Raw genomic sequence first — 25520 nt, 5'->3', positions numbered from 1 at the left:
GAATTGAACAGTTATCCACTATGTGGAAAGAGTTGGCCTAAGTTGGCCATATGTGCCTAGATATGTATCCAATATGTATCTGTCACGATCGGTATCCCAAAACTCAGAACAGGCACCAAGGGTCCGGTCACGGCTCATGCGTCCGCCTATAACAGCCGCCTTTCACGTCGGGGGGAGCCCTTCACTACTCGGATGCCGCCAGGACTTATAGTGAGAGACCCAAGGAGAGAGTTCTGAGCAGGCAAGGGAACCAGAAATGTGTGGCAGGAAGAAGGGGAACAAGTCAGAGTAGTCAGAAGTCTGGCCGGGGTCAGCAATGATCAGTCAGTGCGGTACAAAATCAGAATCCAGAAGAATAGTCAAAAACAGGCAAAGGTCGGTTAAGGCAGCAATACGAGAATAGTCAGGAACAGGCAAGGGTCAGAACAGAGCAAAACAATATGAAGAACACACCCAGGAAGGAAGTAGACCTATGTTGGGTAATGAACACAGAACAGTAAGTGCTTAAAATATTTGAATTTTGCACCAAAATGCCGTCAAAGGTGAAGCGTGTGCGTGCGCCTAACAGAGGAAGATGGTGGGTGTCCCCGCACTTCCCACTAGACTGACGTACAAGACAATCTACCCGAACATTAGAAGCTGGAACCCAAGAACTCTCCTCAGGACCATAGCCCCTCCAGTGTACCAAATACTGCAATTTAGCCCTGGAGAGACGAGAATCCACTAACCTCTGTACCACATATTCAGGTTGCCCTTCAACAGATATTGGAGGAGGAGGAGACCTCTGCTGAACATTTCTAGGAGGCCTTAACAAAGAGACATGAAAAGAGTTAGAAATTTTGAGTTCAGGAGGAAGTTCTAACCAGACCGTGCTAGGATTGATCATTCTAGATACAGAAAAAGGGTCTATAAATTTGGGCCCTAATTTGGCAGATGGAACTTTCAAAGGGACATTTTTAGAAGAAAGCCAGACTCTATCACCAACCTGATACTTTATGATGCTTATCAAAGGCTTTCTTTTGGACAGCTACTGCAGAAGATAAAGAATTTTGAACGTCTTGCCAAATCTTAGAAAATTGATCAACCAAAGAATTAATTGTGGGCACTGCTGGGGAAGCAGTAGAAAATGAAAATGCTCTAGGACGATAACCGAAAACAACAAAATACGGGGATTCGCCAATGGATGAATGAGTAGAATTATTAAATGCAAATTCAGTCCATGAAAGAAAATCCACCCATAAAGATTGATTACTGGAGATATAACATCTGAGGTGCTGTTCTAAAGACTGATTTGTCCTTTCCGTCTGGCCATTAGTCTGTGGATGATAAGCAGAGGAGAAGGACAAACCTGTACCTATCAGTGCACAAAGAGCCTGCCAAAACCTTGAAACAAACTAACCCTCCCTATCAGAGACAATGTTTGGAGGGGCACCATAGAGCCTAAAAATATTGGACACAAAGGTTTCAGCAAGAGACTTTGCAGATGGGATGGTGGGAAGGGGAATAAAATGAGACATTTTGCTAAACCGGTCTACTACCACTCATATAATAGTATTCCCTTTGGATCCACAATAAAATCCATGGAAATATGAGTCCGTGGTCTTTCAGGAATAAGAAGTGACTGTAGTAGCCCCTGAGGCAAGGATCTGGAAAGTTTAGAGCATTGGCAAACTGGACAGGAATCTATGGCACAATCATAAGGCCTGTGCGGAGGAAGGATTTCAGCTGCCTTTTTAGAGAAGATGTCCGCAAATGGGGAATAAGGGGAAGGTAACGCCTATATAGAGGTAGCAGCAAGAAATTGAGAGGGCTTAATACACAACCTCTGACAATCTCTTCCCCATTGAAGTATCTTATTAGCCAGCCAGTCAATTTGGGGATTGTGCCTACACAACCAGGGGAGGCCTAAAATCGCAGGGGTATGTGGACAATCTATGATGAAAAAGGAAATTTGCTCTGCATGAAAGGAGCTCATGGAACAATCCACGGACATGTACAGACATAACCTGTTAGCCTGCCAATGACCCTTCTCTTCAGAAGATAAATGGGTAGAACCCAACTGCATAGGTTCTTCTGAAGGCCTAGAGGAAACCACCTCGGGTTTGGGTTTCTGCAGAAAAGGTTTGTGGAGCAACTGCAGGAATTCTTTCCTTGCGTCTTTCCCTATGCCTCCTTTTGAATGGCAAGATGCATCAGGGAGTCTAGGGAGGACGGAGCAGGAAAATTTATCAGGCTATCTTTTACAGCATCAGATAGCCCGACTCTAAACTGACTTCAAAAGGCAGTATCATTCCAGCCCCTTTCTACCGCCCAATGGTGAAATTCAGTACAATAATCCTAGACCTGGATCAGGGTCATCATAGATTATTGCCATGGCCTTAAAAAAGGACTCGTGGGCTGTACGGGCTGGATAAGAGGGAGCTAAACTAAATGCCCAGAATTGAGGATCGGCAAAAAGAAGGGTCATAACAAAATTAACTTTGACCTCCTCAGTGGGAAAAGAGCAAGGGAGGAAACCAAAATATAATTTACATGCCTCCTGGAAGGCAAAAATGTTACTTCGCTTCCCGGATAACTTTTTGGTAAACAGAACCTTAGGCTCCACTACAGGAATACCCGAAGCTGTGGGTAGGGATCTGCTTCCTGGGAGAGAAACAGGACTAGGAGCGACAGGCTGTTGTGTGGAGCACATCCAACCTTGCAGAGAGTCTCTGGAGGCATTGGCGAATCTGGTCTTGTTGGGCTTCTTGTTTCCTGAGACACTGAAGGAGATTGGCCAGGATTGTTTTGGAGGAAGTGGAAGAAGCAGCAGCACCTTCAGCATCCATATCAGGCCCAACGTAATGTCATGATCAATATCCCAAAACTCCTAACAGAGGAAGATGGCGGGCGTCCCCGCCGTCCCACTAGACCACCAGGTATCATTACAGTATCCCTTTGCCAAATGCATCGGTCAATAGGCAACAAATTTATTTCTTACTCGCGACACATTTTTCTTACATTTTTTTCTTAAAAAAATAAAACAACTAGGAGTAGGAGATATTGAGATCCAGGACCATGCGATAAATCCCAGTCTGATTTTTTTATTCATTATTTTTTATACTATTATCTTTTTGAGGAACCCTTCTTTAAGAAATACCTTGAAAATGATTTCCCTCTTCTCTATTTCCAAAGCAGATGGTCATTTCTTTTACTGTTTATGTGTGTTAAGGTTCATGTCATGTGACTGTCAATGCAAAACAAATATACTTTAACATTGTCTTCTTCTCTGTATACAGGTCTGTGTGTGGCTCCTCCCCATGAGATTAAGGCAAGGAAGGATTTCTTTATCGATCTAAAACTGCCTTATTCTGTTGTGAGGAACGAGCAGGTGGAGATCCGGGCCGTTGTCCACAACTTTAACAACAACAGGATTAAGGTAAATGGGAGAATAGTAGGGAAGGGAAATAGGGAATAGTAAGTAATGCAAAGCAGAAGGAATCCTGGGAAGAAAATCCAGTTTCAGCCCATAAATTACCTATTGGGTGAGCTTTTAACGTACAGCGGATTCCATGAACATAGACATTTAAAGACTGAACCTGGGCTCTTCAGTATTGCATTACTTTTAAGAGCTATAATTTTTTCACTTTAAACCTTTCCCCCAAGTGTTGTGTCTGCCACAGAATGTGTCTGGATCCGCATCTGAAGAGATGGCACATAATCAGGATGTAGGTATATCCTGGCAAGGCCAAGTGCAAAGAAGGCGCATGAGGGGAATGAAGGGAGGCAAGGTATTCCTGTCCTTAATGCACACTTAAGGCACCTCTGTCCACAGCACTATAGGGGATTAACTAAAACACTTTATTTTAGATGTGCAGACTTTGCCAGTATAAGGGCATCTCTGCAATGTGTCATCTGGGAAAGGCTTTTCATGGGGTTAGACACAGAAGGAAAATGGAACATCTTTAAAACATTGCTTTGCAGGTATACACAGCAGTATATTCCCCTTGTAAGCAAGGAGAGGCATCGCAAAGCAAAACCTTTATGGCTGAATAAAAGTGTTAGTGTTGAGGTTGGTAAGAAAAGACGTGCTTTTAAAGCATTCAAGTTAGCTGGGACAGCGGAAACTTTCATCAGGTACAAGGAAGCAAATAAAGCAGCAAAAAGGCTATCAAGCAAGCTAAAATAGAGATGGAAAGGGATATTGCAGCTAGGTGTAAAAAGAATCCAAAATTATTTTTTAATTATGTGAATAGTAAAAAAATGAAGCAAGAACCTTATTATCACGGGGGGGGGGGTAAGTTGGTTGATGAGAACGGGGATAAAGCAGAAATAGAAATTTTGCACTCTTATTTTTCATCTGTCTATACATCTGAGGAGCCAGCTAATGAAGGCTTCCCTTTTAATATGCCCAGTTCTAGTAATTTAGCTACTGACGCATGGGTCACTCAGGAGGAAATTCAAAAGAGACTTGAACATGTAAAGGTAAACAAAGGTCCAGGGCCGGATGGGATTCATCCCAGGGTATTAAATGAGCTGAGTGCTGTGATTGCCAAGCCTCTTCACATAATTTTTCAGGATTCATTGAGGTCTGGCATGGTGCCGAGAGACTGGTGGATTGCTAATGTGGTGCCGTTATTTAAAAAGGGATCCCGTTCTCAGCCTGAAAACTATAGGCCTGTTAGTCTGACATCAGTAGTAGGAAAACTTTTGGAAGGGGTAATAAGGGATAGGGTACTTGAATACATTGCAGTTCACAATACTATTAGTTTGTGCCAGCATGGTTTTATGCGTAACAGATCTTGCCAGACTAATTTAGTTGCCTTTTATGAGGAGGTGAGTAGGAACCTCGATGCTGGAATGGCAGTGGATGTCATCTACTTGGACTTTGCTAAAGCGTTTGATACAGTACCTCACAGAAGGTTAATGATCAAATTAAGGAATATTGGCCTAGAACATAATATCTGTAATTGGATAGAGAACTGGCTGAAGGATAGATTACACAGAGTGGTTGTAAATGGAACATTTTCTAATTGGCCCAGTGTGGTTAGTGGAGTACCGCAGGGGTCAGTCCTTGGGCCTTTGCTTTTTAACTTGTTTATTAATGACCTGGAGGTGGGCATAGACAGTACTGTTTCTATTTTTGTTGATGACACAAAATTGTGCAAAACTATAAGTTCCATGCAGGATGCTGCCGCTTTGCAGAGCGATTTGACAAAATTAGATAACTGGGCAGCAAACTGGAAAATGAGGTTCAATGTTGATAAGTGCAAAGTTATGCATTTTGGTAGAAATAATATAAACGTGAACTATCTACTGAATGGTAGTGTGTTGGGGGTTTCCTTAATGGAGAAGGATCTAGGGGTTTTTGTAGATAACAAGTTGTCTAATTCCAGGCAGTGTCATTCTGTGGCTACTAAAGCAAATAAAGTGCTGTCTTGTATAAAAAAGGGCATTGACTCAAGGGATGAAACATAATTTTGCCCCTTTATAGGCCCCTGGTAAGGCCTCACCTTGAGTATGGGGGGCAGTTTTGGGCTCCAGTCCTTAAGAAGGATATTAATGAGCTGGAGAAAGTGCAGAGACTGCAACTAAACTGGTAAAGGGGATGGAAGGGTTAAACTATGAGGTGAGACTGTCAGGGTTGGGGTTGTTTTCTCTGGAAAAGAGGCGCTTGCGAGGGGACATGATTACTCTGTACAAGTACATTAGAGGGGATTATAGGCAGATGGGGGGGTTCTTTTTTCCCATAAAAACAGTAAGCGCACCAGAGGCCCCCCTTTAGATTAGAGGAACAGAGCTTCCATTTGAAGCAGCGTAGGGGGTTCCTCACGGTGAGGGCAGTGAGGTTGGGGAATGCCCTGCTGGGGGATGTTGGGTAGGGGGTTCCTCACGGTGAGGGCAGTGAGGTTGGGGAATGCCCTGCCGGCGGATGTTGGGTAGGGGGTTCCTCACGGTGAGGGCAGTGAGGTTGGGGAATGCCCTTCCTAGTGATGGGGTAATGGCAGATTCTGTTAATGCCTATAAGAGGGGCCTGGATGAGTTCTTGAACAATCAGAATATCCAAGGCTATTGTGATACTAATATCTAAATGTGTGGCAGTCCGTCGGTCTCAGTGATGGGAACAGACACTGCATTCAATACCAATAACTGAACCGATGTTTCGGTCTCAGCAGAGACCTTTCTCAAGGTTACAGGACAGGAACAAAAGCAGACATAAATAACCCCCCACCAAGAATTGGGCTAAATATTCTGTGTTTGTTGCCATAGCAACCAAGGTAAACATTTAGCCACGAGTAGTGTAACATTTGAGTGAGCTGAACCACATTGATACATGAAACAAAAGATAAAATAAAAGAACGTGTGTCCCATTGTTGCCTCATTGGGTACCATAATCTGTGAGTTCTATTGTGTTAAATTACAATCAGAAACAGAAGAGAAACAAAAGAGCATAGAAATAAAGAGAATAATATTACCATTAGTAGAGGAGAGAGTGAAGCGGGCCAGTGACCCAAGTCGGTGCTCAGGCCGAGGCTCATTGGTGACCAGTGTCGGACTGGCCCACCAGGATACCAGGAAAACTCCCGGTGGGCCCAGGTGTCAGTGGGCCCTCCTGCTCCTGTACATTTGGCCTGTTTCATGGTCATTCCCTATTTCTGAATGGGAACAAAGAGGGGAAATAGATGGAAGAATAGATGAAATAAAAGAGACTAGAAGATGTTGGGCGAGTAAAGGAGGAAAAATAGTCTGAAGAGTGGGTCTATGGTCTAAGGTTTTCTGGTGGGCCCCTGGGGTCCCAGACCGACACTGTTGGTGACCATGTATAAACTTTTAATATAGTGCTAAATACTCAGTAAGCTTCATCAGAAAGGTCTATGTAGATACAGCCATAAGCACTCACAGAAACACTCTATCAAAAGAAACAGAATTTCTTGTCTCATTTTTTGTAAACATGTTGTTGGGGTGTCTGACTTCCTCTCTCAGAAACATCCTTAATTCCTGGGGCCAGAGTCTGCCCAGTTCTCTACTCTCTCCCCTCTCCTGCTCCCTCCACCCATAAGGATTTATAAAAACTCACTCCCCCCTCCCTTAGGAATGTGTGATCTGAACTATAAGGGCTAGACTGCAAACAGGAAGATATTTAAAATGGCAGCTGCTGTCTTAAGCAAATGGAGAAAGCTTCTAGGGGTCTTTACTCAGGTATGGTAATGCTTTCTGCTGAATAAACCCAGAATGGGCCTTCGCTAAGTGGAAGAGGAAGGTGAGGGTGTTGTGCAACTAGACCTCTCTTGCTGCTATGCAGAAAAATTATAAACAGAGGGAGCCAGAGGTTCTTGCAAATAACAAAATAACAAGTGTTTATTGAACATCAACAGGGTTACTCACAATACAGCTCTCAGGGGCCAGTGGTACAGGCAACACCACATACAGAGTGTAATACAGACTGACATTCCCCTGAGTACAGACTTGGCAGGAATCTCACTTCCCTCTGCCACACGTAGTGGATCCCTCAGGGAATTCTCTATCCTGATTCCCTATTCATTGGGATCCCTACACTACAGGCAATGTGGGCTGGGAGAGATACCTCCAAACTGCCAGCCCTATGTGGGAGCTCAGAACTGCTCTTTCTAGCTCAACCCTAACTGCCTTACACCCCTAGAGTGGTACTGGTATGGGGGCTCAGCACTAACTGCCTTACACCCCTAGAGTGGTACTGGTACGGGCTCAGCACTAACTGCCTTACACTCCTAGAGTGGTACTGGTACGGGCTCAGCACTAACTGCCTTACACCCCTAGAGTGGTACTGGTACGGGCTCAGCACTAACTGCCTTACACCCCTAGAGTGGTACTGGTATGGGCTCAGCACTAACTGCCTTACACCCCTAGAGTGGTACTGGTACGGGCTCAGCACTAACTGCCTTACACTCCTAGAGTGGTACTGGTACGGGGGCCCAACCCTAACTGCCTTACACCCCTAGAGTGGTACTGGTATGGGGGCCCAACCCTAACTGCCTTACACCCCTAGAGTGGTACTGGTACAGGGGCCCAACCCTAACTGCCTTACACCCCTAGAGTGGTACTGGTACGGGGGCCCAACCCTAACTGCCTTACACCCCTAGAGTGGTACTGGTACAGGGGCCCAACCCTAACTACCTTACACCCCTAGAGTGGTACTGGTACAGGGGCCTAACCCTAACTGCCTTACACCCCTAGAGTGGTACTGGTACGGGGGCCCAAACCTAACTGCCTTACACCCCTAGAGTGGTACTGGTACAGGGGCTCAGCCCTAACTACCTTACACCCCTAGAGTGCTACTAGTACGGGGACTACCCTTGCCTCTATCTAATGCCTCATTTACGGGGCCCTGTTCCCTGACTTCAACTAGGCCCGTGCCCTGGGCTCACAGCAACACCCACCCTGTTCCTCAGGTGGAAGCAAACAGGAAGGTGCCAGCACTATATCAAAGTGAGGCAGGAAGTGGTCACCATCCCTGCTAGCCAATAGCACACATATGTTAATGAACTCACTTAGATACATTCCCTTTCTGCCCAACAACTAAGGGAACTGAATCTGTAGGGATTTAAAGCCATAGGGGCCATTTAACCCTATGGGTCCCTACATATATATATATATACTTTGAGCGTATAGTCAAGGCTCACATCACATCTTTACTCCCTGCTTCACTTGATCCACTCCAGTTTGCCTACAGGTCAAATAGATCTACAGACGATGCAATAGCAATTGCACTTCACACTGCCCTCTCCCACCTGGACCAGAGAAACACATATGTGCGGATGCTGTTCATTGACTACAGCTCCGCTTTCAACACCATCGTACCATCCAGACTTGTCATGAAACTCCGTGACCTGAACATCGGTTCCTCCCTGTGCAGCTGGATCCTGGACTTCCTGACAAACAGACCTCAGGTGGTTCGGATCGGCAACATCACCTCATCCACACTGACACTTAGCAGCGGTGCCCCCCAGGGATGTGTGCTCAGCCCCCTGCTGTACCCCCTGTTCACCCACGACTGTACAGCAACACACAGCTCCAATACTATCATCAAATTTGCAGACGACACCACCATCATCGGCTGCATTTCTAATGGAGATGAGTCGGCTTACAGGGCAGAGGTGAGAGCCCTGACATCATGGTGCTGGGACAACAACCTGCTGCTCAACGTCAGCAAAACTAAGAAACTCATTGTGGATTACAGGAGACTGCAGGGAGGAGGCCATACCCCCATTCACATTGAGGGAGCAGAGGGGGAGAGAGTCAGCTGCTTCAGATTCCTTGGAATCAATATCAGTGAGGATCTGAGTTGGTCTCACCATGTTGGGATCACTAAAGCTGCAAGACAGCGGCTCTTCTTTCTGCGGTGCCTGAGGAGGTTCGGCATGGACTCCAGAATACTCACAAACTTCTATCGATGCACCATTGAGAGTATTCTGTCCGGCTGTATCACCACCTGGTATGGCAGCTGTAATGGTTTGGACCGCAAAGCTCTGCAGAGGGTGGTGAGATCAGTAGAGCGCATCACCAGGACTGAACTGCCGGTCATGCAGGACCTGTACAGACAGCGCTGTAGGAGGAAGATGCAGCGGATCCTCTCTGACCCCAGCCACCCCAGCCACAGACTTTTCACGCTCCTACCATCAGTCAGGCGGTACAGGACTCTTCCCAGTGTCACTTTAAGCAAAGCCACTTTAAATCCTCACTGCACAATTTCAAATATTGCATTGCATTTTATTATTGTAAATACTTGTACAGGTATGGGATCCCTTATCCGGAAACCCGATATCCAGAAAGCTCCGAATTACGGAAAGCCTGTCTCCCATAGACTCCATTATAAGCAAATAATTCAGATTTTAAAAATTGATTTCCTTTTTCTCTGTAAAAATAAAACAGTGCTTTGTATTTGATCCAAACTAAGATATAATTAATCCTTACTGGGTGCAAAATAACCTTATTGAGTTTAATTAATGTTTTATTGATTTTTTTAAAGACTTAAGGTATGAAGATCCAAATTACAGAAAGACCCCTTATCCGGAATACCCTTGGTCCCGAGCATTCTGGATAATGGGTCCTATACCTGTACCTTTATTGCACACTTTTATTATATTAATATTTGTATTTTATTTTTTTTTGTATTTTTTTTTTTTTTGTTTTGGTTTGTCTATGTAAAGTTGGGAGGAACACGGGTCAAAAAAATTTCATTACAGTAATGATGCTTCATTGTTATTTGTATATGACAATAAACTTGAAACTTGAAATAAATATGCACATCATAGAAAGCACCCACAGCAAAGGTGCATACAAACAATCAAAGCATTTTATTGCTCCATACTCATATCAACATGTTTCAATCCACCAGGGATCATCATCAGGATATATATTATAAGACTCATTTATGGACGCAACCCAATAGTGTGATTGTACATTAACACCATGCACCTTGCACCCATAAGCATTCCTTACACGTGTGGACAGTGCCAATGCACCCAACCAACCCACTCAGATTAATTACATGCAAGTGTACCGACTAATACAAGGGAAACATAGAATTACCACCAACATGGGTATGTGGTAGTTCCAAGAATCCGCTAGCAGGGCGTGTACAATATACATTAATGCCATCATCCAAGCATTAAGTTTCTGGCTGCTTACACAGGACCAGGATCCACCAGTTTCTTTATAAAACCAACTCACAAGTGTATAGGCCAACTGTATCTGTTTTCTTTCATTCCTTGCATAGGTGCTAGTGGAGTTCGGCTACAATAAAGAGTTCTGCAGTCTGTCCAAACCTAAACAGAAGTTCCGGGCGGAGGTTTGGGTTGGTGCCGAGTCCTCTGCTGTTGTCCCCTTCGTCATTGTGCCACTCGAACTCGGTCAGCATGATGTAGAAGTGACGGCAGCGGTCTATAAGCAATTTGTTTCAGACGGCGTCAGTAAAAAGCTAAATGTTGTGGTGAGTTAGATCCATGAGCAAACAGTAGTGTGTTTGAGGGAAAGTAGTGCCGTATTTGGATAAGGGCTATGTAAACAGATACTCGGGTGCTGCTGTCTCTGTCAGATTAAGGCTACTGGCCCACAGAAGAGCTGTGTCAGCCTTTCCACCGGTGACTCCTATTGCTGCCGATGGAAATGCATTTTGGCGTGTTTAGACATCCGCAGTATCAGAGATCTATCGGGGCCGGCTAACTCACTCCATGGGCCATTAGCCTAAATGTTTCTGTGTCTTTATTTTGCATTTTTTTGTTGTTCTGTTTTAGCCCGAAGGAATGCTTCTTTCAAAAACATTAAATTCTGTGACTTTAGAGCCAGAGGTAAAAGGAAAAGGTCAGTATTTGTTTTTTCAAGTGCCTCTATGTGCCGTGACCTATAGCAACCAATCAGCAGGTAGTATTTATTGGTTACCTATTTATAGGCAAGCCTCTTATTGGTTGCTATGGGTTACTGCTCCTGGGCAAACGTAGTCATTTATAAAATTCATGCAGTGCAGAATTATTCACACAGTGAACATATTTACCCTGCCCGTGGTTATTTTTATAAAGCTGGGCAAGACTGGTGCATTTCATTTGCAAATTCCTATTCGCAGCTTTATAAACATGGCATATTCGCAAATTGCAAATATTTATGCCCCGCACTCTGTGCCATAACGTTAGTGGCAGAAAAATATTATAGCAAACTGATTTCACAAATTGCAAATTTATATTCGCAAAAAGAAAATCGGTGCTATATTCGCGCATATTGAACACAGAGGCCATGCTCACGCAAAGCGCAATCTCATCTGCGAATTATTGTGTACAGTTCCCATTGCGATTTGCAAAAAAAAAAGGAAAGATGGGCAGAGCAGAGCAAAATTTTGTTGTATTATATTATCATAATTCCATATTTTATGACATATATTATTTATCCCATAGGTGGGGTACAAGAATTAGAGATTAAAGCGCTGACTGCACCGAATATTGTTCCCAAGTCAGATATTGACATCAAAGTCATATTACAAGGTGATGTATCAGTTTCAGGCTCTCATCCTTTTATTGGTCTCTTAACTAAATCTTGTTATTCTTAATTAATTCTGTTATTATTTGCAGGAACTCCAATCAGTCAGCTGGTGGAGAGTGCCATTGATGGGAGCAATCTACATCATTTGATTCAGATACCAGACGGGTGTGGGGAGCAGAACATGATGAGAATGACTACTAATGTCATTACTACACGGTACCTTGATGCAACCGCACAGTGGCAGCGAGTTGGAGTGGACCGCAGAGAAACAGCCATCGGCAACATTAAAGATGGTGAGTAGACAAAGTGCAAGAGATAACAATGGCTATGTAGAGTACATCATGTACTTCTCAGGCCAAGAAAAGGTAATTGCTCTGGAATGGATGGCAAGTGAACAGGAGCTTTGGAGGTTAATTTACCCAGCCTTGTCAGTGTTTGAAATATAACCCTCAGAATTTAGGACCTAGATCTTTCACATGTGGGTACATGGGTATCTAAAGCTCTTTGTACAGCTAGCAGCTTATTGGCTTGTGTATGGAAACATATTATCACTAATATTCAGATGATCACCAGATATACATAGACATCCCCTCACTAACCACTGATATTCGGAGCTAGATCCCTAACTGGATGAACCAACACCACCTCAACCTATATAGAACATAGCTCAGTCTTTCCACCCAAACTCGACCCCTTCCTTTACTATTACTACAGATGGAATGACCATTAACCCTGTTGATTTGTAGGGAAGTTTGCGAACTTCCGCCAAAAAGTGCGAACATTCGCGAACTTTGCGAACCCCATAGACTTCAATGGGAAGGTGAACTTTAAAACCTAGAAAAGCCATTTCTGGCCAGAAAACTGATTTTAAATTTGTTTAAAGGGTGCCACGACCTGGACAGTGGCATGCAGGACGGGGATCAAGGGCAAAAATTTCTCTGAAAAATACGTTGTTGACACAGCGTTGCGTTTTGTGCTGTAAAGGGCACAAATCACACTACATTTCTAAACTTGTGCAATAAACTGCTTTTAAAATGTCCGGCGTCTACATGCCAATCAAGTCGTGTAAAGGTTACGGCCGGTTCACACGCAAAGACAAAACGCCGCATTTACTACAACGAAAAAAAACGCAATAAGCTTTAATGATACCGTCAAGTGAGCGAATAATAGTTTTTACTAGTTGCTTGTCACCTCCAGGACGTTCATCCTGTCAGTGGGAATATTTCTGTAGTGGTGTGTTTAGCAGTCACCGCACATGCACGGTCAGGCAGAGGTAATTCAATGTACAGTGAAGTGAACTAAAAAACACTGATTCTGCAGTGTGGGCCCAGTTTGGGCCTACTTTATTGATCACCTGCGGTGACCATAAAAGATACGATTTTGCCGCTGTTGCAGAACCCTGAAAAATCAGGAATGTGTACATTCCTGAAAAATTAGGGTTTTTTTGTCGCAGCCACTGAAGCACAGAGGCCAGAAAAAATATGTTAGATAAATTTTGAAAATATTCGGGTTTTTTTGTTGTGGCAGCCACTGAAGCACAGAGGCCAGAAAAAATATGTTAGATAAATTTTGAAAATATTTGGTTTTTTTTGTTGTGGCAGCCACTGAAGCACAGAGGACAGAAAAAATATGTTAGATAAATGATATAACAACCATTTTCTCAGGCAAACCCTTTCCATTTGCTGCACAAATATGGCCGCCCCCTCATAGAAGGGACATGGGGGATCAGATAGGGAATGTAAAAGCTTGGACAAATATATGTTAGATAAATGTTGAAAATCTTTGTTTTTTTGTTGTGGCAGCCACTGAAGCACAGAGGACAGAAAAAATATCTTAGATAAATGTTGAAAATCTTTGTTTTTTGTTGTGGAAGCCACTGAAGCACATAGGCCAGAAAAAAATATGTTAGATAAATTTTGAAAATATTCGGTTTTTTGTTGTGGCAGCCACTGAAGCACAGAGGACAGAAAAAATATGTTAGATAAATGATATAACAACCATCTTCTCATGCAAACCCTTTCCAAAAACTAATATAGCATACCAAGCATTGATCAACCATGTTTTAACAGCGAATTTCGATAGCTGCACATTGGAAAACTCCAACGCCAGCCTGTCAGTTACAGCTTCTAATGCTAACGGCCTAATGCTGCACAAATATGATCGCCCCCTCATAGAGGAACATGGGGGATCAGATAGGGAATGTAAAAGCTTGGACAAATATATGTTAGATAAATGTAGAAAATCTTTGTTTTTTGTTGTGGAAGCCACTGAAGCACAGAGGACAGAAAAAAATGTGTTAGATAAATGTTGAAAATCTTTGTTTTTTTGTTGTGGAAGCCACTGAAGCACAGAGGACAGAAAAAATATGTTAGATAAATGTTGAAAATCTTTGTTTTTTTGTTGTGGAAGCCACTGAAGCACAGAGGACAGAAAAAATATGTTAGATAAATGATATAACAACCATCTTCTCATGCAAACCCTTTCCAAAAACTAATATAGCATACCAAGCACTGATCAACCATGTTTTAACAGCGAATTTCGATAGCTGCACATTGGAAAACTCCAACGCCAGCCTGACTGTCCCTTCTCAGCCTGTCAGTTACAGCTTCTAATGCTAACGGCCTAATGCTGCACAAATATGGCCGCCCCCTCATAGAGGAACATGGGGATCAGATAGGGAATGTAAAAGCTTGGACAAATATATGTTAGATAAATGTAGAAAATCTTTTTTTTTTTGTTGTGGAAGCCACTGAAGCACAGAGGACAGAAAAAATATGTTAGATAAATGTTGAAAATCTTATATATATCTAATATATATATATCTGTTGGATAAATGTTGAAAATCTTATATATATCTAATATATATATCTAATATATATATATATCTATTATCTAAATATCTAATGACATAAATAGAAAAAAAAAATAATAATAAAACAAAAGTGATCTCTGGTTGGTGCTGGTGGTGAACTACTAGGAGCAGCACACCAGTCCCCAACACAGCTAGACTAATAGCACTGGGCTCTATAAATTACAGCAGCAAAGTAAAAAAACACAAATAAAAAAAATTATGTGTTAAACGGTGGTTAGTGCTTAGTGCACTACTCGGAGCAGCACACCTGTCTCCAACACACACAGACGGAGCTGCAGTACACAATGAAAAGAAAACAGTAATCAGAGTAACAGTAATCAGAAAATAAAAGCAGTCCTTGCAAGGACTATTGGGTTACAGCAGATGATCAGCACAGGACAGCTGCCCACAGAAGCAACATACAGAGCAGTAGAAAGTAGATCACTAGTCAGCAAAGCTACCTAAACTGTCCCTCAAACCCCTGCACAACTCTCTCCCTATGTGCTACTACAGAGCAGTAGAAAGTAGATCACTAGTCAGACTCAGCAAAGCTACCTAAACTCTCCCTCAAATCCCTGCACAACTCTCTCCCTATGTGCTACTACAGAGCAGTAGAAAGTAGATCACTAGTCAGACTCAGCAAAGCTACCTAAACTCTCCCTCAAATCCCTGCACAGCTCTCTCCCTATGTGCTACTACAGAGCAGTAGAAAGTAGATCACTAGTCAGACTCAGCAAAGCTACCTAAACTGTCCCTCAAATCCCTGCACAACTCTCTCCCTATGTGCTACTACAGAGCAGTAGAAATTAGATCACTAGTCAGACTCAGCAAAGCTACCTAAACTCTCCCTCAAATCCCTGCACAACTCTCTCCCTATGTGCTACTACAGAGCAGTAGAAAGTAGATCACTAGTCAGACTCAGCAAAGCTACCTAAACTCTCCCTCAAATCCCTGCACAGCTCTCTCCCTATGTGCTACTACAGAGCAGTAGAAAGTAGATCACTAGTCAGACTCAGCAAAGCTACCTAAACTCTCCCTCAAATCCCTGCACAACTCTCTCCCTATGTGCTACTACAGAGCAGTAGAAAGTAGATCACTAGACAGACTCAGCAAAGCTACCTAAACTCTCCCTCAAATCCCTGCACAACTCTCTCCCTATGTGCTACTACAGAGCAGTAGAAAGTAGATCACTAGTCAGACTCAGCAAAGCTACCTAAACTCTCCCTCAAATCCCTGCACAGCTCTCTCCCTATGTGCTACTACAGAGCAGTAGAAAGTAGATCACTAGTCAGACTCAGCAAAGCTACCTAAACTCTCCCTCAAACCCCTGCACAACTCTTCCCTATGCTATCTCTTCAAACACACACAGGCAGAATGTAAAATGGCTGCTGGGCTTCGGTTTATATATGGAAGGGAGTGGTCCAGGGTTGGGGGGGGTGGTCCAGGAGGGAGAGCTGCCTGATTGGCTGCCATGTATCTGCTGACTCTGGGGTGAGAGGTCAAAATTTGGCGCCAGCTAAGGCAAACCCAAATTGCGAACATACGCCGAAAGTTCGCGAACTTCCGCACTTGCGAACACCCGATGTTCGCGCGAATTAGTTCGCCGGCGAACAGTTCGCTACATCACTATTGATTTGGTTTGTTGTCTGGGGCCCATCTTTAACCAACACCTATCCTTCTCTAATCATTTACTGTAAATGCCACTGACACTTTTTTCTCTGTGATATTGGATATTGCAAAGATACGTCCCTTTATTTCACATGTAACTGTTCAAACACTAATCCATGCCCTTATCCTATCCAGCTTAAACTACTGCAACCTTTTACTAACCAGTCTCCAAGACACCCAGCTCTCTCCCCTGCAATCAATTTTAAACTCTGCTGCTAGAATTCTCCTGCTGTCTCCTAAGTGGGAACCTGTTCCTCAACTAGTAAAATCTCATCATCATGGCTGCCTGTTAGAATACAAAACACTGTTATGAGTAGAAGGTATCTCAGGGCCAAATGCTCTGTGATGCTCTGTCAATCATTGCAGAAGCACTTACTTGGCTGGGGACAAAGCATTTATGTATTGTAGTTGAGTGATCTGCTTACCAGCCACCTAAGGGATTTGAGTTTAAAATTGTATTACCTTTGAATCAGTGCAGGGTCGGACTGGGCTGCCGGGACACTGGAAAAAATCTCAGTGGGCCCCAGCGCCGCATTTCAAATCCGGGCGCCCCTAGGCCGCCCCCTATTCCCCCCCTGCGCATGCACGAACAAAACCACCTCCCACAAGCCGCGCCGACGCAAGCGCGCATGCGCGGACATTTAAACTCCCATAAGGAGCGCTGGGGAGAAGTCCCCAGCGCTCCGTATGGGAGCAAAATGTTAGAATTTTTGTGCAGCGGGGCGGCATGCCGCCCCTAAGTTTCTGCTGCCCTAGGCCCGGGCCTTTGTGGCCTCACCACAAATCTGGGCCTGGTGGGCCCCAGCTCTAGTGGGCCACCGCGGCCCAGACCCGACCCTTGCCGGCACTCCCCCTGCCCGATCGCTCCTCCCCTGATGCGGGAAAGGACGTCCAGTGGGGGGCCCTGCCAGGGGGGTTAGGGGGGCCCCTGAGGGGGGGATTAGGGGACGTGGCTCGCGAGGGCACCTGCAGGGCCCCTGGGGTGGGAGCCTCGGTGGGCCCTTAACCCCCTAGTCTGACCCTGAATCAGTGGAGGTTCTTTTTGAATGGTGCACTGCCCTATTGCCAATTAATGAATGGATGGAAAAATCTTCATCATTATATAGGAGGTGTGGTCAGTGGTATTAAATTAAATTCCTTCCTAATGTGTAGGTGGGGACAACAGACTGCTTGCACCGGCCCATCCTCAGAAGTTTTAATTTACAGGGGGGCCCAGCGCAACCACGTTATGCCACCGACTGTAAGCATTCCTGTCTTCATAGGTTATCAGAAAGAACTGGCTTTTAGGAAAACTGACGGCTCCTTTTCAGCATTTCAACACAGGCCATCCAGCACGTGGTAAGGCTCATATCCGGGGGGGAATACTGGGAAGTATGAAGAAGCAGGTGATGAAACTTATTAACACTAGTGCACAAAAGACATCCTTATATTAATGGACATGTAAATAATGTAATCAGTAACCAGCTTCTTTGAAATCTTCAATGTTCGAAGGTTAATAGTAAGGCTGCAGCATCCCCTTAATCACTTAGGATTCCTTCTCCTCCTCTATCCCACTCAGCCCCCTCCCTTAGGAATTTACTTTGGCTGTTGGCTACTGAGCATGCTCAGTTCGTCTCAACTCAGGTTACCAAACACGCCCTCCACTCTAGCAGCCAGTGAAGAGATAGCATTGCTGGTTCCCATTGAAACTCTGCTCTAGTCGTCTGCCCCTATTTTTTTCTCCTAACCTGTCCTGAGCTCAGCTGAATCATTACAGCTCTCAATTCAAGCAGGACTTTTTTTTATCAAAATAAGTTCTGCCTGTGTAAGCCTGCATTCATGATTGCATTAACTTTACAGCGCACATGTGCTGTTTGCAGTTGTAAATGTTACTGAAGATGCGAGAGAGACAAAATGGCTGCCGAGTGAAAGCTGCTATTGGTTTTAGGAAAATGTGATAACGCTGGTGAATGGAGGGGATATACACTTATATACATGATAGGAAAATGTAGGCTTTACACAACCCTTTAACCCTTTTACTGCCAGCTGTTTTGGTCAAAGCGGAACTTGTATTGCCAGACGGTTTTTGAACATTTTGCACTGTTTCACTTTAGGGGCCTTTCCTTGGGGGGACTTTTAGTTTACCCAAGAAAACAATATATCATTTTTTTCAGAACAACCTAAGCTTTCAAAATATGGTAGAATTGTTGTGTAATTCCAATTCTGTAACAAGATATAGGCTTCTAAATGTCTAAAAATGCAAAAAAAAATCTAATTTTCCATAATATAAACACACATACTAGAAACAAAAATTATTTTATGCACGAATATACAACTGATTTGGAAAGTCCCATGTCTCCTGAACGTGCCAATACCAAATATATATAGTTTTATGGAGATTTCTCACTTGTATAGGTCAAAAACTCCCAGCAGTACCTACCAAATTCCCAAAGCACTGCTCCAGAAAGCTGCATACTTTAGATTTCAAGGCCAAAAATTCCACTAACAGAAGGTTTATCCCAGAAAATTGTACATTTTTGGAAAGAACGGATTCTGGGGAATACAGAATAGGCACAACTGTCTGTCTACTCCAAACTATCAAGTCGCAATGCTTTCCTAAAGTTATTGGTTTTTATCAAAATTTGTGATTTTTTTTAAAAATTGCTTCAAAGCTTCCAGTCTATAGTATCTTATCTCCTACAGGTCATAAAGTAACCAGATAAAACACCCTAAATATGAACGCCAGGGGTCCACTGAACAGTTTGATGCCCAATATGTATAGGTTTAGCTAAGTATGTGGCATGTAGAGGCCCCAATGGGAACATACACCCATATGATCAATCATTTCTGTTATTTCAGCTCCAGCAAAATCAACACATTTACATCATTATATGTGGGATAAAACTAGTAAAAAGTACACTCACCCCAGAAAGTCATATATTTTTGGAAAGTACACATTCCCCCGAATCTAAAATGAGTACCCATGTCTTTCTACTCCAAAGTACCAAGCCGCACAGCTTTTCTAAAGTTAGCAATTTTGATGACATTTCCAAAAATCCCCTCAAAGCTTCCAGTTTGCAGCATCTTATCTCCCACATAGCATTAGGTACCAAGATAAAACACCCCGAATTTGAACGCCAGGGGTCCACTGAACAGTTTGATGCCCAATATGTATAGGTTTACCTAAGTATGTGGCATGTAGGGGCCCCAATGGGAACATACCCCCATATGTACTGTCATTTCTGTCATTTCAGCTCCTGCAAAATCAACACATTTACATCCTTTATGTGGGATAATGCTACAAAAAAAGTACACTCACCCCAGAAAGCCATATATTTTTGGAAAGTACACATCCCCCCGAATCTATAATGGGTAAACATTTCTTTTTGCTCCAAAGTACCAAGCTGTAAAGCTTTCCTAAGTTTGCAGATTTATATGACATTTAGAAAATCGCATAAAAATGTTGCAATTTGCTGCATTTATCTCTCACAATTTCTTGATAAAGATCAGATAAAGGCAAATCACCCCAAATAGGAACACCAGAGGCCTACTGAACAGTTTGATGCCCAATATGCATAGATATACCAAAGTCTGCGGTATGTACTGACCCCAAAATGAAAATAGCGCATAAGGATTTCTCGCCTGCCAACTCAGCTTTTGCACACAGAGCCCCCTGTAAGTGTATTATGTGCCAAAACTTCCCCTAACCATACAGATCCCCCACAAAACCATATATTTTTGGAAAGTACACATTCTGACAAATCCAACAAGGGTAAAGAGTCCTTTCTACACCAAAGTACCAATCTGCAGAGCTTTCCTAAAGTTATTGGTTTTTATGACATTTCAGAAAATCGCCTAAAAATGTTGCAATTTGCCGCATTTATCTCACACAATTTCTTGCGTACAAAGGCAAGTCACCCCAAATAGGAACACCAGAGGCCTACTGAACAGTTTGATGCCCAATATGCATAGATCTACCAAAGTCTGCGGTATGTACTGACCCCAAAATGAAAATAGCGCATAAGGATTTCTCGCCTGCCAACTCAGCTTTTGCACACAGAGCCCCCTGACAGCGTATTATGTGTAAACCCCCCTAACTATACAGAGACCCCCAGAAAACAATATATTTTTGGAAAGTACACATTCTGATGAATTCAAAAAATAAAGTTATTTTTGTACACCAAAGTTACACCTGGCAAAGTTACGCTAAAAACAGATTAGGAACACTTATACAGGGATAAAATGCGATAAAACCACAAAAATTGTGCAAATCAGTGAAACAACAAAATAAGTCACATGACAGTGTAATTAGTGGTCAGAATATCTGATCCAATAGTCACGCTGTCAAAATAAACAGTTTTTAGGTAAAAGAAACTAAAAACAAAGTGGTAAAATGAAAAAAAAAAAAAACCAAAGTGTTTGTGTATACATGTGTGTAAAAGTTGTGTTATAGTGTGTAAGTGTGTATATGAGTGTAAATAAGTGTATAAAAATGTGAAAAATGAACCCCCCCCCAAAAAAACTGCTAAAATGCGTGCTGTAAGTGTGTGTAAATGTATGTAAGTGAGTGTGTAAGTGTGTAAATGCAAAAAAAAAAGTCCTTACCTCTCCTGAAGACCCGATCGCCTCCTCTTCAGTGAGTCGGCCGGCCGGCAGGGGGGAAGAAGGAAGCAGCAGACGTGATGCGATCGCGTCTGCTGCTTCCTGGAGGGTCCTGCGACACGATCGATCGCAGGACCCTCATGACAGCCCCCCTGGCACATTGCCCAGGGGGGCTGTCATTGTTAGAAGCTCTCTGCAGCGCTTAAATGCCAACGACGTATGGGACACGTCGTTGGCATTTAAGCCCTTTTACTGCCACGACGTATGCCATACGTCATTGGCAGTAAAAGAGTTAAGGGATAAATGAACAATCTGAAACAAAAACAAGCCCATGTTGTTTCCAAGACAGGCCAGGGTATCATACTGTGATTTTTTGGTGGTACGAGTAACTGGCTACTGGCTACACAATTTCCCCGGTAGAAGAATGTAGCAACCTGGCCTCATAACCTCGGCCCACCTCCAATCTGGTTGGTTATACAACCAAAACCACATGGTTTTCTGAAAAAACATTCCATTCCCCAGAACTTCCTTTCTGGAGATTACAAGGGCATATTTGGTTTTGTGCCAATTTCCCTTTAATGACATCAACATGAAGGTGAGCTAAAGGCACGATGGGGGATTTTATTTTTTTTCCTTAGAGCAAAATCACAACCTTGTCAAGTATTTCATATATTAACAATCATGTTTTTGCAGGTAGATAAAAAGTTAAAAAGTAGTGCCATTTGGCCACAGTCAAGTTTGCCAATTCCTCATCCACCTTCACTCCTCTGAAACAGAACACTATGCAGGCCAATTAAGTTCATTCAAAATTAGGCCCCATCTAGAATATGCCAAGTAGTTTCTCCAAGGTTGGCCAAGTTAGGGCTGATTACACTGGAGAAGAGGAATAAAAGGGGGCCATACAAGAAACTGCTTTATTCATTAGTAGACCCTTCCAGCAGACACAAGGGCATACGATTAGAAGTAAGAAGGTTCCACATTACAGTGAGAGCTATTAAGTTGGAATTGTCTTCCTGAGGCTGGCAGATATATTAGATAGTTTCAAGAAAGTGTTGGACAACTTTTTAGAGAGTAAGAAAATGCAGGATTACTGAAATTAACTCTAGTGAAAAATCTGATCCATATACTGGTCACTGGAAATCACTGGATCTTTTCAACTTCCTCTGGCTCCACTAGCTGTTAGGCAGGTTCATTTAGACAAGAAGGTTGTGAGCCTTTTTCAACCTCATCTATTATGTTATGTAACCTTTCATCTCTTCCAAAAAGAGAAGAGAGAGAAAAGTCTGGTGACAACCAATGTGTGTCCTTTCTTTCATTGCTCTTTATTTCCCCTTCAGGCTCACAGCGTACGTTGCTAAAGTGTTTGCCATGTCCTACGAATATACACAGATTGAGGATAATGTTCTCTGTGGTGCAATCAAGTGGCTTCTGCTGGAGAGACAGATGCCAGATGGAATGTTTATAGAGCGTGGACCTGTCATACATATGGAAATGGTGGTATGTACTTGTAGATACCTATACAGATACATTACAGGAATGGAAATGGGGGTATGTACCGGTAGATACCCATACAGATACATTACAGGAATGGAAATGGAGGTACGTACCGGTAGATACCCATACAGATACATAACAGGAATGGAAATGGGGGTATGTACTGGTAGATACCCATACAGATACATTACAGGAATGGAAATGGGGGTACGTACTGGTAGATACCCATACAGATACATTGCAGGAATGGAAATGGGGGTACGTACTGGTAGATACCCATACAGATACATTACAGGAATGGAAATGGGGCTATGTACTGGTAGATACCCATACAGATACATTACAGGAATGGAAATGGGGGTACGTACTGGTAGATACCCATACAGATACATTACAGGAATGGAAATGGGGGTACGTACTGGTAGATACCCATACAGATACATTACAGGAATGGAAATGGGGGTACGTACTGGTAGATACCCATACAGATACATTACAGGAATGGAAATGGAGGTACGTACTGGTAGATACCCATACAGATACATTGCAGGAATGGAAATGGGGGTATGTACAGGTAGATACCCATACAGATACATTACAGGAATGGAAATGGAGGTACGTACCGGTAGATACCCATACAGATACATAACAGGAATGGAAATGGGGGTATGTACTGGTAGATACCCATACAGATACATTACAGGAATGGAAATGGGGGTACGTACTGGTAGATACCCATACAGATATATTACAGGAATGGAAATGGGGCTATGTACCGGTAGATACCCATACAGATACATTACAGGAATGGAAATGGGGGTATGTACCGGTAGATACCCATACAGATACATTACAGGAATGGAAATGGGGGTACGTACCGGTAGATACCCATACAGATACATTACAGGTATGGAAATGGGGGTACGTACTGGTAGATACCCATACAGATACATTACAGGAATGGAAATGGGGGTACGTACCGGTAGATACCCATACAGATACATTACAGGAATGGAAATGGGGGTATGTACAGGTAGATACCCATACAGATACATTACTGTAATGGAAATGGGGGTACGTACTGGTAGAGACCCATACAGATACATTACAGGAATGGAAATGGGGGTACATACTGGTAGAAACCCATACAGATACATTATAGGAATGGAAATGGGGGTACATACTGGTAGATACCCATACAGATACATTACAGGAATGGAAATGGTATAGACCCACACCCAGGCAGTATATAGGGCTATGGGTGTACTTTTTACTCCTGGATACCCCTCCTGGAAGATGTTGGACCTAAAATGGTGGGGATAATAAAACAGAACTTGAGACAAACAAAACCAAACCGGTGGGTTCGCTGCTGGTAATGATACAGCAGTTCCCAGCAATTTCTCCTTCTCCATGTTTCTTATTTTGTCAAAAAACTAAGATCCTTTGTGTATCAATATTAGAGAAATGTTTTGCCTCTTCCACAGGGGGGAAATATAGAAGGAGCAGCAGAGCCAGACGCAGCCCTCACAGCCTTTGTGCTCATCGCTATGTTAGAGAGTCGGGAGCTTTGTACCCAACAACTCACTGTGAGTAACTGGAACAGTGTTGAAAAAGCCTCACAGAGCTTCTCAGTGACTTATGATATACTTATAATTTACAGTAGGGGGTACATTATCCCTTATAATACATGAGTGATACTCAGAGTTCCCTGTATAACTCAGCCTGCAGCCTTGTGCCTTTATATGGGCACAGAACCCCTCAGTGACTGCTAATATCCTTATCATTTACAGTAGGGGGTACATTATCCCTTATAATACATGAGTGATACTCAGAGTTCCCTGTATAACTCAGCCTGCAGCCTTGTGCCTTTATATGGGCGCAGAACCCCTCAGTGACTGCTAATATCCTTATCATTTACAGTAGGGGGTACATTACCCCTTATAATACATGAGTGATGCTCAGAATTCCCTGTATAACTCAGCCTGCAGCCTTGTGCCTTTATATGGGCACAGAACCCCTCAGTGACTGCTAATATCCTTATCATTTACAGTAGGGGGTACATTATCCCTTATAATACATGAGTGATACTCAGAGTTCCCTGTATAACTCAGCCTGCAGCCTTGTGCCTTTATATGGGCACATAACCCCTCAGTGACTGCTAATATCCTTATCATTTACAGTAGGGGGTACATTATCCCTTATAATACATGAGTGATACTCAGAGTTCCCTGTATAACTCAGCCTGCAGCCTTGTGCCTTTATATGGGCACAGAACCCCTCAGTGACTGCTAATATCCTTATCATTTACAGTAGGGGGTACATTATCCCTTATAATACATGAGTGATACTCAGAGTTCCCTGTATAACTCAGCCTGCAGCCTTGTGCCTTTATATGGGCACAGAACCCCTCAGTGACTGCTAATATCCTTATCATTTACAGTTATCCATTGAATCATAAGATTTGGTGTGTAGGGTTGTGAAGTGACGAGGTAGGGTTATGGATGGCAAGAGGCACAACACAGTAGTATGTCTGTGATGATTCTGATAAAGTCACATAGTTACAAAGGGTTTTGAAAAAGACCAGAGTCCATCAAGATCAACCCTTCCAAATAAACCCACACTGACCTATCTATCCACTCACATACAGACCCACACTGACCTATCTATCCACTCACATACAGACCCACACTGACCTATCCACTCACATACAGACCCATACTGACCTATCTATCCACTCACATACAGACCCACACTGACCTATCTATCCACTCACATACAGACCCACACTGACCTATCCACTCACATACAGACCCACACTGACCTATCTATACACTCACATACAGACCCACACTGACCTATCTATCCACTCACATACAGACCCACACTGACCTATCCACTCACATACAGACCCATACTGACCTATCTATACACTCACATA

At 43.2% G+C, this 25520-nt stretch overlaps 1 protein-coding gene across 2 annotated transcripts in view; it reads left to right on the top strand.

The window, feature by feature from the left end:
• Positions 1-25520, top strand: part of LOC100497762 (complement C3) — an 85790-nt gene that overhangs the window by 37467 nt on the left and 22803 nt on the right. For both annotated transcript variants that reach the window (XM_031899474.1, XM_031899475.1), the window contains 8 exons: positions 3279-3418; positions 10736-10948; positions 11253-11319; positions 11904-11990; positions 12078-12281; positions 17770-17845; positions 22426-22585; positions 24067-24168. In XM_031899474.1, the coding sequence (XP_031755334.1) occupies positions 3279-3418; positions 10736-10948; positions 11253-11319; positions 11904-11990; positions 12078-12281; positions 17770-17845; positions 22426-22585; positions 24067-24168 (1049 nt within the window). The remainder of the gene's footprint in view (positions 1-3278; positions 3419-10735; positions 10949-11252; positions 11320-11903; positions 11991-12077; positions 12282-17769; positions 17846-22425; positions 22586-24066; positions 24169-25520) is intronic.

Source organism: Xenopus tropicalis, chromosome 3 (assembly GCF_000004195.4).
Source record: "Xenopus tropicalis strain Nigerian chromosome 3, UCB_Xtro_10.0, whole genome shotgun sequence".
In the NCBI taxonomy this organism is placed as follows: domain Eukaryota; kingdom Metazoa; phylum Chordata; class Amphibia; order Anura; family Pipidae; genus Xenopus; species Xenopus tropicalis.
The sequence above is the reverse complement of the archived record's forward strand: the minus strand, read 5'-3'. Positions and strand labels throughout refer to the sequence as shown.